This window comes from Amaranthus tricolor, chromosome 5 (assembly GCF_026212465.1).
Source record: "Amaranthus tricolor cultivar Red isolate AtriRed21 chromosome 5, ASM2621246v1, whole genome shotgun sequence".
Classification (NCBI taxonomy): domain Eukaryota; kingdom Viridiplantae; phylum Streptophyta; class Magnoliopsida; order Caryophyllales; family Amaranthaceae; genus Amaranthus; species Amaranthus tricolor.
Window position 1 is genome coordinate 28,310,148 of NC_080051.1, and position 16,181 is coordinate 28,326,328.

At 33.9% G+C, this 16,181-nt stretch overlaps 2 protein-coding genes across 3 annotated transcripts; one reads left to right on the forward strand and one right to left on the reverse strand.

Moving 5' to 3' along the window:
• The first annotated feature begins 1,152 nt into the window (after window positions 1-1,152).
• Window positions 1,153-4,134, forward strand: LOC130812864 (dirigent protein 17-like). Of its 2 annotated transcripts, none has more exons than XM_057678490.1 (2): window positions 1,153-1,438; window positions 3,171-4,134. In XM_057678490.1, the coding sequence occupies exon 2, from the start codon at window positions 3,282-3,284 to the stop codon at window positions 3,831-3,833; it is 552 nt and encodes a 183-aa protein (XP_057534473.1). In that variant the 5' UTR covers window positions 1,153-1,438; window positions 3,171-3,281; the 3' UTR covers window positions 3,834-4,134. The 2 variants fall into 2 exon arrangements, with proteins under 2 accessions (XP_057534473.1, XP_057534471.1); XM_057678488.1 differs by having other exon boundaries at window positions 3,252-4,134.
• A 969-nt stretch (window positions 4,135-5,103) lies between these two features.
• On the reverse strand, window positions 5,104-11,027 carry LOC130812863 (uncharacterized). Its single transcript, XM_057678487.1, has 6 exons — window positions 10,701-11,027; window positions 9,677-9,812; window positions 9,001-9,085; window positions 8,875-8,922; window positions 7,153-7,253; window positions 5,104-5,462 (listed from the first exon to the last, which is right to left on the reverse strand). The coding sequence occupies exons 1-6, from the start codon at window positions 10,876-10,878 to the stop codon at window positions 5,330-5,332; spliced, it is 681 nt and encodes a 226-aa protein (XP_057534470.1). The 5' UTR covers window positions 10,879-11,027; the 3' UTR covers window positions 5,104-5,329.
• Window positions 11,028-16,181: the final 5,154 nt, after the last annotated feature.

Genomic DNA, 16,181 nt, shown 5'->3' on the forward strand with positions numbered 1-16,181 from the left:
AAATGAGACCATCTCTATTAGACTGGTCTAATATACATTTTTTTGTCTTAAAGTGCTCACTTATAATGTTGAAGTGGTTACTTATAATTTTAAAATAATTACATTTTGTAATTTTAGAATGATTACTTATAACCTTAAAACGATCACTTACGATCTTAAAGTAATTAATTAAGTCATGGGCTCATCTCATGGTGAGACGATCTCATACAAAACGGGCCATAAAAAATTAGATATTAGTTAACCGTGATGAATCAGAGAAATAAGATTTTATTTTTCTATATTTTAAATTATAAATTAATAATAAAATACAAATTAAGGATAAATGCTAAGTAATTTAAAAAAATAAATTAAGATATTCTTATTAAATAAAGATTATATGTCACTTTTCCTTCATTTGAAGAGAGTACAATATAAATTGTATGTCACCTACCTTCCTGGATGAAGTATGATGGTATTATTGAATAGGAAGGAGTACTACTACTACAATGTTGTACTGCATATATTCAAGTAGCGTGTAGAGGTGGATTCTGATTAGTTATTTCATATACCAAATTAGGTCCCATTTGTTTGGTTGGAACATCTTTTATTTGTAAGCTAAGAAGATCAAATTGTTTTAAATAAATATTGCAATAAAGTTTTCATTTTCATACATGAATCATAATCGTAAGATCGTATCGTGATGGGTCGTTTACGTGTGGTGATGCGTTATCTTATGTTAATCTTGTGTCGTGATGAGTTATCGTGCCAAGTTGAGTCACGAACAGTGTACTGACATGTCTTGCCATGCTAAGCCACTTAAATATAAGATCTAACTATGGAAATCATATCGTGTTGGATTGTTTATATGTTGAGACTATGTTGTGTGTGCCAAATCATATCATGCCAACTCATATTAAGCCAAGTCATATCAGTCAAAAGTCAATCTGCTTCCATCTCTAGAATAAAAATTGATAATATTTTTTTGGAAAAATCCAAAATTTTAGATTTTACAAATGTTAACCAAAAATTTTAAAAATACACGCGATAACTCTAAAATTTATCAAATTATTCCACTCTGACATTTTCATAATCATAGAATACATGACTTATACAAATTCACATTTTTATTAACAATGTCATTTTATTTTATACCAATTTAATAATCGACAAAAAAAAAAAAAAGGTAATGCTAGATCAAACACCAATGTTTTACAATTTTTGTTTGAAAGATTGCGTCAAAGAATTCCACACGTCTGTCTCCATATTTCTTTGTCTCGTCCCCTCTCGCGAACGCTTGCCGGAGACTCTTAGGATTGCGTGCGCACCGGTTATTGTGCAATGACTGTCGCTTCTCAATCTTCTCACTACAATCACATGTCGATTGTGAACGGCCAACTGTTGTGAGTTGTGATTCGCTATAATTCAAAGTCCCCCCTGCTTCATTCATTTTATCACACTGGTAATCTTCAACTGTTTTTAGGGTTATTTAAAAATTTCTTGATTGTTCGAGTCTTTTTTGTGTTGCTTATTTAGTTTCATTCAAACATATGCGTGGCTCTGAATTGGACTGTTGTTAAAGTGTTTGATAAAATGCTTAGCTAATTTAATGATTAATTCAATTTTTACTGCTGGGTTTTTAATCAATCCCAAATTGGAGTGAATGGAGGAACTTTCATTTGTTATAAATTGTAATCCCATGATTAAAACATGAAGAAAAGGAGCCAATAATCATTTCTTATACGGGTTTAAGAATTTAATCGATTCCAAAACTCGGGTTTTTCTTTGACTGATGAAACTGAAGTAGAGACCATATTGGAAAAAGTGGAGACAAAATCTTTTTAGTTAGATGAATCATCTAACCTAGAGATGCCTATAGTTCTTCCCAGGAACCTGTTACTAACTTAGGGTGTGTTTGGTATACATTTTTTGGATAAGTAAAGAAAACGGATAAGCAAATCCGTGTTTGTTAAGATAATTAGGTAACCATTTCCGTTTCCTTTTGGTAATTGATTTTTCCAATTTGTTTCCACTCAAATTTCTGGCAACACCTTTTGTAAAAAAGTATTTCCATTACAAAATTATACCAAACAACCAACAACAATAACCTTTATCATTTCCCTTACCCCTCCTTATGAGTTCCCTTTCCATTCCTTTTCCACTTTTTATACCAAACACCCTCTTAGACTATAATGGAAAAAGTTGAGACCAAATTGTTTTATTTTATGCAAACCAAATGTGCCTCTTTCAGTTTCGTTTTAGCTATTTGGACTTTTTTTACTTGATTTCAAGACATTGAATGGGGGTGAAGGACACTGTCTTGTTCTATGAGCCTAATTATACAAGGCATTATAGAACATGCAGATGTGCTTCTTTCCTCTATTTGAGGGATTGATTTTTTTTTGTTTTATGTGGATAGTTATATCTGGTGTAAACCGTTTTCTTCTTCACCCTGCTAGCTTCCATTGAAGGTACTTTTACCCCGTCTGGCTGTCTATCTGCTGGTTTGGCCTATGTACTTCAAATCTACCTTCTTATGTGTTGCCATCCCACTTTGTGTTTTGTTTTCTTTTTCCCAAGATATTTCTCAATCCTTTTTCTTGCTTCCCACTCACTGCTCATCAAAATTTCCCTTATAAACCTTATCAGCTTCTTGCAACCTAACTTGCGCAGTTTTGTATAACACCTAAACACTGGTTGAGTATATGGGTTTGGACATTGGATAAGAATTGCATTTCTATGCTCATTCGTTCTCTATCCTGTTATTATAAGCACACCTTAAGTTATTGACATTGAACTGGGTCTTTTAAGGTTAAGAATTCAGAGCTGGGAACATAACAATATTGCTTAATAGTTAACAGTACTTTGTGCAGGACTACAGATTTAAATTAATTCCAATCAGCAGTTTTTTTCAGGAAATTTCAAGAATGATTTGCATTTACAAATCTATGCTTTTGTTGCCCTTTATTTATGGAGTTGCACTCATTCTATGACTTGATTTCTTTGTTACTAGACTTTATCTTCTGCATGTTCCCTGTGTTCCTCATTAATAATTACTGTGTTTCCCTCCCCATTTTAGTTTGTGTTCAGCTTTTATGTACTGGTTTTATCGTAAGCCTGACTCAATTTCTGGTGACAATATTTCTTACATATGTTGCAATCTATATCCAATTCTAAACCTTGAGCAAACAAAGAAGCAGCAGTAAAGAAAGCTAACACCCCTCTAAAAATCACTGGGTAGCTCAATTATCTGAAATGGTAATTACTTTTTGTAGTTCTGTTTGAAGTCGGAACTAAATATAGAAATGGAAGGAATACGTGAAAGCAAATTGGAGGCTATCTCACCTGCTATTTATGACTTGCCTGGAGAACCAGCTGTGGTGATTGATGGTGTCCCTGAAGTTCCTCTAAACGATGGGATTATTAACGAAAGCGCCTCTCTAGCTGTTCCAGTACCTAGGAATGAGAAAACGGGCAATTCAGGTTCTGATATGGGAAAGTCTAGGAATACAGGCTTTGGCGAATGGCTGGAAGGAAGAGAAGTGCGAAAGTTGTTTGATGATGCATATTATTCCGGCATAGTAATTGGATTCGACAAAGAAACAGGCTGGTATAGAGTTGTCTATGAGGATGGTGATTTTGAGGATCTTGAGTGGCATGAGCTGCAGGATGTGCTTCAACCATTGGACATAACAATGCCTCTAAAATCATTAGTGTTGAAGATCATCCGTAAGAGCCAGAGATCAGAACCCGGTATTGTTACAAATGATAATTCCAAAAGAACAAGTGCTGGGAAAACCCGGGGTCCTAGAGTTATGTCAAGGGCCAGCGCAACAAATATTGTTGGTGTAGAATAATGGTTGTGTTTCAGGATTTCAGGCAAATAGCACTGTCTTAAGATATAGAGGCCTGTTTTTTTGTGGCAGTGAAACAAGGGCCGAGGGTAAGCATATGACCTACCACCGATGATCTGTTGATGTATAGCATAAATCGATGATTGTTATGGTGTTTCTATATTCGGCACTTGTATGGTCTGTAGGATTGTAAGGGTTAAAAGGTCCCAGGTGTGTAAATTATACTTTTGATTTAAGACCCAAATTTTGAATTTGGCTGTGTAGTGATGTAATTGCTTTGTTCAAATAATTGGTTTTGGATCGACTTTTTTTGTTAATTTATTTAGAAAATGTGACATAAATAAGCAAAATTGACAAAAAAAAATAATAAAAAGCTTCGGGTAAACTGAATTACAAAAATAAGCGTCTTAATGTTCGATCCTAAGGTTAGATTAATTCGCAGTTACTAACAGCGAACAAACAAATTGATCAAAAAAAGTCAAAATTGATTTTCATTTTCCCGTTTCTTCTAACAGTATGACATTGTCTCCCTTTTATTCACAGTTAATAACTACGAACACCCAATTTTGACTCTTTAACCAATTTTTTTATTCGCTGTTAGTAACTGTAAACTAACTTGACCTTAAGTTCAAACACTTATTTTTGGAATTAAGTTTACCCGAAGCTCATTTTTTTATTTCTTTTTTGATAAATTGCTTATTTATTTCACATTTTCATATATCTATGTACATCTATTGTTTGTGTGGGATTTTTCAGTCTCCTATAAGACCTATGCCATTTAGTGGCTCTTACCTTGGATGTTTTTTGAGAGGACCAATTACAAAGCTACATTAAATTAACACAAATTCTTATAAGAAACGGTCAATTTAAGAAACCATACCTAATTTAGTGAGCCCATCATCATTTTTTAGTTTAATTAAGCTTTAAAAGGTTGGGCCTGAGACAAATCTCTCAAAAAGACAGTGTTCCAGGAGACTTGCCGTTAAATTAAACAAAAATGAAATTTTAGTTTAGTATGACCAATATGTCCTTTAGGCTTTAGCCTAAGAGCTTGTTCAAATATTGTGCATTATACAACCCAAAAAAAATCTCCAATAGCAACCTGAGTTTTATCGTCACCTGCTCTTTTCCTCCTCTTGGACTACTCTGAAACACACACACATATATATATATATATATATATATATATATATATATATATATATATATATATTTCTTGGACCGAAAAAAATATAGTACTATGGTAATGCACAGTAGAGGAAATACAAGGAAATAAAAACAAAGTTGCTACGACTATTAGTCATATCTGCCTTCAAAAGCCATATATCCATGAACTCAAATGAGTCGAAGCGGATCAAGAACAACCCAAATTGTCCAAGGCAAATAACGAAAAAACAAGCCTTTAGAGAAGCCAATAGTAAAAGATATTAAGAAAATTATGATGTCTAAGCCTAAGGCAATGTAGTAATTCATGCAGTGTTGACACAAACAGAGCTTGTTTACTGTAAGAGTCGAGCTGTAATGCGGCTATTAAGACAGAAGCTGCCACTCTTTCGGACTACTGCATTCATTGCCTCGATTTGGGATGGGAAGCGCACTTTTGCAAATCTCGCATTCTGTGATTGAACATTCCTGCAGTTCCAAAACATTTAGTTTCACGAATGATCACACTCTCTCTGTTCTCGTAAGTTTGCTACAATTATCAAATTTTTGTTTTATCAAAGTTTCATTGCGTATATAGAAGAAATGACAAGAAAAAATGCATAAATGAGAGAAAGAGAAGGACTAAATTTGTATATTAGATGGAAAAAAATAATGTGATCTACTAGCATTGCCAACTATTACGGGATAAAATAAACAGATGCGATACTGTAAGAGAGAAGAAGATGGATATATATATATATATATATGGAAAAATTATAAGAAACTACCTTATCTATAGGTCTATTTGCAAAAAACTACCTTATGTATTTTTTTTTTTGCAAAAAACTGCCTAATGTAATATATTTCTTTGCAAATGACTATTACTTAACAGAAAACGTGAGATGCCGTTAAGTTTGAGGGTTTGACCAATTTGAGAGGTTAAGTTGTCTATGTGGTAACATCTCATTGGTCGTCATATTTTTAAATAATTAAAAATTAAAACATATAAATTAACAAAAAAAAAAAAGATATTTGATATCTTTTTTATCCATCATAACGATATTTTTTTGAAAAAAAGGACGTCGCTATTATCCTTATGGGATAACTCTTTCGAAAATCGGTCAAAACAAGTAGTTATTTATCTATTTTCCGACACGTAAACCGAAAAAGATATTTAAAGTCATTTTTACCCATCATAACGATGATTTTTCAAAAAACGGACGTCACAATTACCTTATGGGATAACTCTTTTAGAAATCCGGTTGAAACAAGTACTTATTCGCCTATTTTCCAACACGTAAACCGAAAAAGATTTTTAGCGTCATTTTTACCTATCATAATGATATATTTTTAAAAAACGAACGTAGCGATTATCCTTATGGGATAACTCTTTCGAAAATCCGGTCGGAACAAGTATTACTTTCGAAAGAGTTACCAATCGCGACGTCCGTTTTTTGATAGAATATCGTTATGATGAGTAAAAATGACGTCAAATATCTTCTATTTTTTTGTTAATTTATGTGTTTTAATTTTTAATTATTTAAAAATACGAGGACCAATGAGGTTTTGCCACATAGACAACTTAACCTCTCAAATCGGTCAAACCCTCAAACTTAACGGTCAATTAACGTTTTCTGTCAAGTGGTAGTCATTTACAGAGAAATATATTACATTAGGTAGTTTTTTGCAAAAAAAAAAATACATAAGGTAGATTTTTGCAAATAGACCTATAGATAAGGTAATTTCTTATAATTTTTCATATATATATATATATATAGGGGAGGGATCCAATGAGAAGGGGTTGAAAATGAAAAGGGTAAGAAGGACTCTACACCCTTAATTTCACTAAAATAAAAAAATCTATGGTCACGATTGAACCAAAAACACATAATTGTAAAACTATATTACACAGAAAAGTAGCTATGAAATATGTTCTTAATTTATAACATAGTATCCTTTATAGTAAGAAAACAAAATCAAACAAAAATCCTTCTCATCCTTCTCATTTTAAAATCTTTCTTATTTGATCCTACATCTATATCTACATATATATATCTACATATATATATATATATACCATCCTTCTTTTCCTTTTAATAGTTATACTACTAAAAATCTCACATAAAAAGAACTGTAACTGTTAAAGCGAACGGAGAATAGTATAATTGACACTGCTCACCTAGAAAACATTTCAAGGCCGGAAGGATCATAGTAACAGCCAGACAATAAGCGTTCCACATCTTCTAGCACTGCAGCACGAGGTAATCCTTGCAATAAAACCTGAACAGATTACAAGGTTAAGGTCAAAATCCATTGCTTATATTTAAAAAAGAAAAAGTAGCTGAGCAGATTATTTACTTATCTTCTATGTTGATCATGCCAAATGGCACAAATTTTTTCATAAACACCTATCTTAATACCATTTTGGACGATATAGATTAGTTGCATAACCATAATACCAAGATTTTCAGTAGCAGAACCCATATATAGATTGCCTTAAACAAGAAAAGTAAAGGAAATATGTCATATATTATGAATAACGCCCATCTTTACTCGAATGCTATTTCTTGAGTTCACAATCAAGTAGCATGTATTGAAGTTTAAATAATTAAAACAGGTGGGTTAGAAAGCATGATTGCTACAATCTCGAATCATAATACATGAGACTAGAATCCCCTCCTCTGCACACTCTCTCCTCCTTCTGTGACCTTCGTTTCCTCTCATTCTCTTACATTGATTCTTCCCGACAAGTCTGCTGATTGTTTCTTACCATACTCTTGTTTTGTCCAAGAGAAACTTTCTGGAGCCAACTCTTACAGTCACTGCCTACTCTTTTTTCTCTCCTCCGAAAATCAAGCTAATCAGGTGATCACACCCCCGTCTCTGAAACATAAATTGGCCTTTGCTGGTTAAGTCTGGTATAAGAGTTTCAACTTTTAAAGTGCGGGTTGCATTGGCAAAATGAAAAACGACAGCACATGGAAGATTGAAATATAAAAATATGATTTTTCATACTTTATTGATGTGGTGGCCATAAAGAGAGGAATACAGAGAAAGGGAAGATGACACAAACTGATATTTTCTGTTGCTAGTAAATGTAATGAATGTGGGTTGGCTGTGGTTGGGAATGGGTTGTGTATGGATGTTTGTGGGAGATGGGGATGGGTTTTTAATGATAACATTTCCTAAAATCTGGTGTTGCAATAGAACAGAAATGCATTGCCTGCAAAATGATAGTCGAGCTATTCGAGCAACTCACACTTCCAAAATGTACACACAGTAATTTATCAATACAAGCATGCCCTCTTTCTTCCCTCCCCTTAATTATATTATATATACAAAAATATGAGGATACATCGAAGAAATAACAAACTCAACTTGCTGAACAAACTTATAGAATTATTCCTTATGATTTTCTTGAGTATTCCAAAAGCTCTTCAAAAGTCTCTTGTGCTCCTTGCATAATTTTCCATGCATTGTAACAGTTGAGTGTATTTTATATTGGATGTTACATTCGGATCTTAACGGTTAGTTCACCTAGCTGAGGTAAGATCTTGGAGCCTAGCCAAGAACGGGAACGAGAAATGAGGACCTAGACTAGAGTTTTTTGTTCGGGGTATAACTGAACTTAGATGTGAGATATAGACCTAGTTTGGATTTGGTACATGGACCTGAGTCTTTTAAACTTAATAAGTCTTAATTCATTAACGTAATTGTGAGGATGAAGATTCAAAGACAGTAATCAAGCAAAATAAATTACTTAAACCTGAAAAGTTCCCGAGAAGACAAGTTTTAACCAAGTTTTGCAAGATCTAATACTAATAAGATCATACATTAACTCCTTTTGATTCACTAAAATATAAAGTTTCCTAAAAGAGATGCATAATGTTGTCCTACTTACATATCTTTCATTATAAGGTGTTGTCATATCCCATACTTGACGATTAGACTGCAAAAGAAAATAACAAAGATTAATAACGTAGTATGGCATACAAAACAAGTAGAAGGGAAGATTCCCTTTCATCACCTTCTCTAATCTGAAGTATCGGTTCTTTCTTGACAGTTCCCGAGTAGCAAGAATATAGTCAGACATAGAAGAAAACTGCAGGAACCTGTTAGACGAACATTAATGTATGAGCTCTCAGATATCTCGAATTTCATGAGCAGAAAGGCATCTTTATTAGAAACCTACTACAGGAACATATTCGCGATGAAGGCAAAATAAAGCAGAGCACAAGACATTCATCATAAATATGAATACTATTATAGTTGAGTGTAACCAATTTGGTTATGAATTTCCTTTGAAATGTCTTGTTCCTACATGAAGTAATCAATTAATAATTAACTTAATCAAAGAGTTTATAATGTGTCGAATGCAACGATGCAAATTATAAGTCACAAGAAAAAAATGTTATGACACTGCAAAAACAAGGCTCTATCGTATCGTATCAACCGTATCAAAAGAGTTGCAAATTTACCGAACCGGTATTACCGCATCGTAAAGATGTAAAAAACTCGTGTTTTAAGCAGTTTCAAGTATATCATGATTTAGGCCAATATTTGGTGGTATGATAACAACATCACTCCATTAACATATTACCATGTCCATTACCACAACCATAACCGTTACCACATTTTTGCATTATAGACACCATCCACCAATAAATAAAAAAATTACAAGTTTCATATATAAAGAAAATTACATTGCCATAGGAAGGAATAACTTGTCATAATCGACCTTAATGTCGTCGGGTGTCAACTTGCATCCTTCAAACATATTGATGATGTCACTCTTGAGTGTGTTTCGTGAGATGCCCATCAGCTTCCCATAAATAAAATCTGAAGTGTACAACAAGATTAATGCAATGACCGACAATAACAATAAACACAATGCCAAGAATACAACAGCAACAACAATAGCAAGACAGTATGGAAATAAGAGTCCTTCAAAGTTTCTTTGAAAATACAAAATTCTATCAGCAACTGAAACATAACCCACACACACAAAACTGTCAAGATCTAGATTTCCCTAAGAGCAAAAGTTGGCCGCAGCTCACCTTTTACAATTAGTAAAAATGCAATATATATAGAGTATTGGGTCACAAACTAATTTAACTCTACAATCAGTTCACAATCCCCATTGATAATGTCAACTTAGCTTAGCATAAATTCTCCAATGCCCTAAAATCATGACAATCTTTTCGACCCCGTCAACTCAAATCCTTTAAGCAATGTCTAATATAGACTTGGACACTTACTGCATACTATTTTATTGTACAACACGCCTCGCCCTCAATGTATTAACCCACACTCCTGCCTCTCCACTTCACTAACCCGCACTCCTTACTCTCCAGTCTCCATTCCATCATCCCATTAGCATGTTGTGGTCGGTGCACACCACTAAGTCTACACAAGAGTTTCTTAATCCTTTAAATCCTTTTTGTAATGTTAAAATGAATGTTTTCTGCCCTCCGTCACCTAAGTCCTAGTTTCGCCTTTGTCTGCCCAGAAGAGCCATATCATGTTCATGGTTTTTTTGGATAGCTCCATTGTATATAATCTAATACTTTCATTGACGCACAATATAAAAGCTTAAATCCAATATTAATAAATATACTTTTACAAAATATTGCTGAAAAAAATAATAACCTAGCAGAAATGTAAATAAATTAGTACCCACAACTTATAACCAAAAACCCTAATTTATAAAATTGGAAAAAGAGAAACCTGGGTTAGGGGGATGGAGAAGCGCGTCTATTGGGGTTGAAGATTTAGATTGCGGCTCTTTCTCAGTTGAAAAATGGCGTAGAGAATCACGAAGAAGCAGTGAAATTGTTGGAATGCTTCTTACATTGTTGGATTGAAGCAAATGATTTTGTTTGAGAGCTGCTCTTAAGGAATTCATAGTTATTTTACTAAACTTGGCAATGAAGATGAGAGAAACTGGTAAATAGTTGATTGCTTAAATCTTAATTTGGGGTTTTAGGGTTCGGACTTATGAAGTCAAACATTGACGATTTTTCAATTGATAGATATGAAAATTGGATCTTTGGTTTATTTCTCAGGTCTAAAGTTCGATTCTCGTTGCCTTTACTTTTCTCAACTCATTTTCTACGAGTCTTTTTCCATAATATTGCCCAAAAACAAACTAATTTCCACTTTGCATTAATTGGGAAAATATTTCCCACAATACCGTCCACGTAGGATAGGTTTGGGAATTTTTTTTTTTTAATATAACCGCTAGTTGAAATGGCGGTTTTGTTTAGGAATCTTAAGTAAACCGCTATATGAAATGGCAGTTTACATAAATTTCAATTTATAAAAAAATAAAAAAAATTAATATAGCAAACCGCCACTTGAAGTGGCGGTTTTGTAGCTGTACAAAACGGCTGCTTCTGTTTTTATTTGGTCACTTCATCTCACTTGTTCTTCCTTCCTCCTTGCTGCTGGTTCTGCTTTAAAAAAAATTTCTTCAATCCTCATTTACTCCATATTCACAATTCCTCTCATTCAACTAAATTAATCAACTACATTCTCATCTTCTCCTTCTTTACTTGTTCATTTTCATCATCATTTAAGGTATTAGTATAAACCCTAATTTATTTCTATTTGCAAAATAAATATTTTGTTCATTATTGTTGTCATTTAAAGTTATAAATACATTGATTGTTTGTTACATTCTATTGATTTCATGATTTAAGCTTACGTTTTACATATGGGTAGGCGTAATGCGAACGAGGTTGATTCTTTAGATCAGGAGAATGAGCATATTGATTCTGATTCAGAGGAGGATGATGAAAGAAGAGAAGCTTTAGATGCAACGATTAGAGATGGTGCTCCATCTCAAGACTGGCGTAGAATTGATGAGATTGATCAAAGATTGATTGATGCATGGATGACCTGGAACGATGACAACTCCATGAATGAAAATGGAGACTTTAGGATAGGGCAAGAGTTTAGCACTACAAAATACGTATCGACATATAAGAAGACTTTCATGCCTGTTCCAGACATGTTCACCTGCGATCCTTGGAACGGTCCTACAGTTGTTCCAGATCCCTCAACGAAGCGTGGGAAGGGTCGTCCGCGATCAACTCGTATACGGAACGAAATGGATGCACCATTGACGCGTCCTCGTAACACGTGCAGCTTTTGTGGATTTAGTGGTCATAATAAAAAAACATGCCCTCGAAGGTCAACAAAGTATGTTTTTTTTTTAATATTTTGTAATATCATGTTGATTCACCTAATATTTATATGATTTTTATAACACTTATGTATGTAACAGCGATCATGGCGATGCCGGGCCCAATTGATCCATCAGTGCTTACGCTTCAGACAACACACAAGAGCATAGCTGCGTGGGAGGGCTCCACTGCCCAATTGGTTACTCATCCACCGGTGCGCAAAATAAAGGGTTGGAGGTTGTAGTGTAATAAACTTTGTATATTCTTATATGATTTGAACTTCTTGTTTGACTTTCCATGATTGTAATATATCTTCGCATTATTTTCATAATTAATTTTTTCAAATCAAGCTGGTTCGTAATTGATTATTATTGAATAGATGGTATTGAACTAGTTTTGTAACACCCCGGCCCCTCGGACCGCTGGTGACTACTCATGGAGACTGTAGACTGGCCCCACAAACCAACACAAGTCTTTCCAGCGCACTTTGGCCTCACTCGTGCGCACCCGAAAACACTTCCCAGGAGGTCACCCATCCTAAAATTGCTCCCCACCAAGCACGCTTAACTGTGGAGTTCTTAGTAAATGGGCTCCCTATAAAAGAAGATGCACCTTGTTGATATGAATAGTCTATCAATCATTTTTCAAGCTAAATCTGGGGTATTACACTCACCCCCACTTAAGAATACAACGTCCTTGTTGGATCGTAACTTCAGGATCTTTTCCCCCGCTAGGTGCACTGAACACTATCATCCACGGTCGCAAGGTTGCTCTGATACCATTTTGTAACACCCCGGCCCCTCGGACCGCTGGTGACTACTCATGGAGACTGTAGACTGGCCCCACAAACCAACACAAGTCTTTCCAGCGCACTTTGGCCTCACTCGTGCGCACCCGGAAACACTTCCCAAGAGGTCACCCATGCTAAGATTGCTCCACACCAAGCACGCTTAACTGTGGAGTTCTTAGTAAATGGGCTCCCTAGAAAAGAAGATGCACCTTGTTTATATGAGTAGTCTATCAATCATTTTTCAAGCTAAATCTGGGGTATTACAAGTTTAATGCAGGTTGCGTTCACTATTTAAGGGAAATGAAACAAAAAATAAATAAATAAATAAATAATAAAACCAAGACCAAACCGCCACATGAGATGGCGGTTTGCCTTGACCAAACCGCCACTTCATGTGGTGGTTTACTGCTTAAGGCAAACCGCCATCTCAAGTAGCGGTTTGGTCTAAAAAAAAAAATTTCCACGTGGACGGTAATGTGGGAAATACTTTCCCACATAATGCAAAGTGGGAATTAATTTTTTTTTAAGCAATATTATGGAAAAAGATTCATTTTCTACTCGAAAATAATAATAAAAAAGGTGAAAATTGGGTCTTAGTCTAATTTAAACCATGTATTATTATTTTCATCCAAAGTCTATAATTCAATTCTCGTTGCGCTTTTAAGTAACTCTAATTTATCGGATCAATATATTCTTTAAAGATTATTATTGTTACCGGTTTTAAAGAAAATTACAATTCATACATCAACAATTTGTCTATTTTGTAAACTAAAAAACCATTAAAAATAAAATTTATAATTTAAAAAAGTAATCAAATGATGCGATTTGATAATTGAGTGACGCAATTTTTAAATATTACTATCTTCTATTCAGCCTAATTGTCCCATTTTTTTTGCACTATTCACTTATCACTCTTAATTTGTATTTTACTTTTAATTTATAAGTTAAAACATAGTCATGTGGGATCTTGTTTGATTCGTCTCTATAAAATGATTATTAATATCAACTTTTTATAATTTTTAATTAAGAATAATTTGAGATATTAAGAGTTAAAATGTTGCCTCGACAAGTGTGAAAAGTCAAATGACACAGTTGGGCTGAATAGGAGGGAGTAAGTTAAGATTTTGAAGATTTAACTGTTTTTATGTCAATTCGTAGGCAAATTTTTTTATTGGAAAATTTTATATTAATAATTCAACATTTTACTCATCCGCTGCAAATAATACTACCTTTAGATTATTTTTTAATAACTTAACCTTTGTCCTTAGTTTCTTATCAGCATAACATTTTATTTATAATAATTTAACATTTGCCCTTAGTTTGCTAGTCTAGGGATGGCAGCGAGTCGGATCTAGACCAGGTCCAGGTGGACCCGGATCCGCAGGTCCAGTTTTGCAAGACCCAGATTCGGATCCGTGGATACTGACTTGTTTTTGCTTTTTTTTGTATTTTTGAATGGTGTTGAGATTGCAGTAAAGGTATATTTATAAACTAATGATAATAATATATATAATTTCACAATCGATCGCCCAAAAAAATTATACAACTTAAAATTGTCTTGAAAATATCCAACGAACACATTAAAGTTGTTTGTTATGTAAATAAACATAGCCGATACGTAATCTTTCATTCAAAATAACTTAATATAATTAACAAAAGTCGATCATTCATGTTCTTAGTCATCCAATATTTTCAATTTGTCAAAATTCTAAACTCAACACAAATCAACATAATGGGAATAGGAGTAGTATAGTAAGTCAGTAACTCACTGTGTTAGGGAAATGAGAATAGCAGCTTAGCAAGATTATATATATTTAATATATAAAAATAATAAAACGGGTCCTCCAGATCCGCGGGTCTGGGTCCGGGTATTTTTCTCATATCCGGATCCGGATCCGACGGGTCCATATTTTTAGGATCCAGATTTATGAAAACGGATACGGATTCACGATCCGGGTCGGGTCCAATACCCATTCCCATCCCTATTTGCTACCAGCAAACTCTATTAGTATGCTACCATCCAACTAAGGGTAAAGATTGAATTATTAAAAAATAATCCAAAGTTGGGATTATTCAAAATAAATATATTATTTTGGCAATATATTGTTGCATGCTCAAAGCCTTAATAATCATATGAAATTTACTTTAGGGTTTTTATGTTTTAACTTTTTAGAGCTTTCTATTTTTAAATATAAACTATAAAATAAAATAAAATATAAAAAGATATACGAATTAACAAAAATCCTAATTCAGATCCGATATTCAAATTTAAGTACTAAAAATCCAATTTAAATTATCCGTTTTCAACGACAAATAGATTATCCATTTTTTAAAATCAAGACTAAATTATTGTACACCCTTAGCCCTTAGGCCTTAGCTGTACCATATCGTGTACCGAAGTACAAGGCAATACAATTCAAGTTGTTCCCTTTGGAGCGTGCACTCTATGCACCATGCTGAAACATAATGCTCTCAAATTCAGTGATCTCCCATACTTCTTGCCTCATAATTAATGACTTTGCTTAATTTCTTGATCATTAGAAATTTGAATCAATGAGCAATAACAATCAATTGAACATTGTAGCTTAAAAGTAGAACAATTGAGCTAGACGGAGAGTGTTTGGTAAAGTAGTTTATTGAGCAGTTTAGGTGATATTGAAACACATAGATGATTAGATGATCAAACTATCTAATGTTAAATTGTTAGTGTTTGGTATATTAAATGGTTGAAACAATTTATTGTTACAAGTCGATTATTCTAACTGTTTGTTCAAAATCAGCTGGTCAAATATATAGCTAAAAGTGGATTGAATGCCAAGATATTGACAAAAAAGAGATCATGGGACTAGACTAAAAATTTTCCTCAAGCTAAACGTTGGTCGCCCGAGCAAGTAGGATGCTCGCCTTAGCATCTTGTAGGTTCTTCCGAGGTAGCGCTTGCTCGATCAATTCACGAAGGGGGTCTACTAACAGAATTTTCTAATTTTGTTGGCCCATTTACCCTTCAAGCTCACCAAGCAAGATAGCCCAAACCAAGATCAACAACCTCACTCTTTATTTCTCATGCTAGACAACAATTCTCCCTTCCACAATTAAGTGGTTGAAGGAGATCAAGAATCATGGTAGATTTAGTTGCTATAGATTTTTATTTCATCCTTGTGATAAAGATTTAATTCTCACCACTTACAGAAAGATCAATTAACCATTCCATTCTTACCCAAGAAAACTATA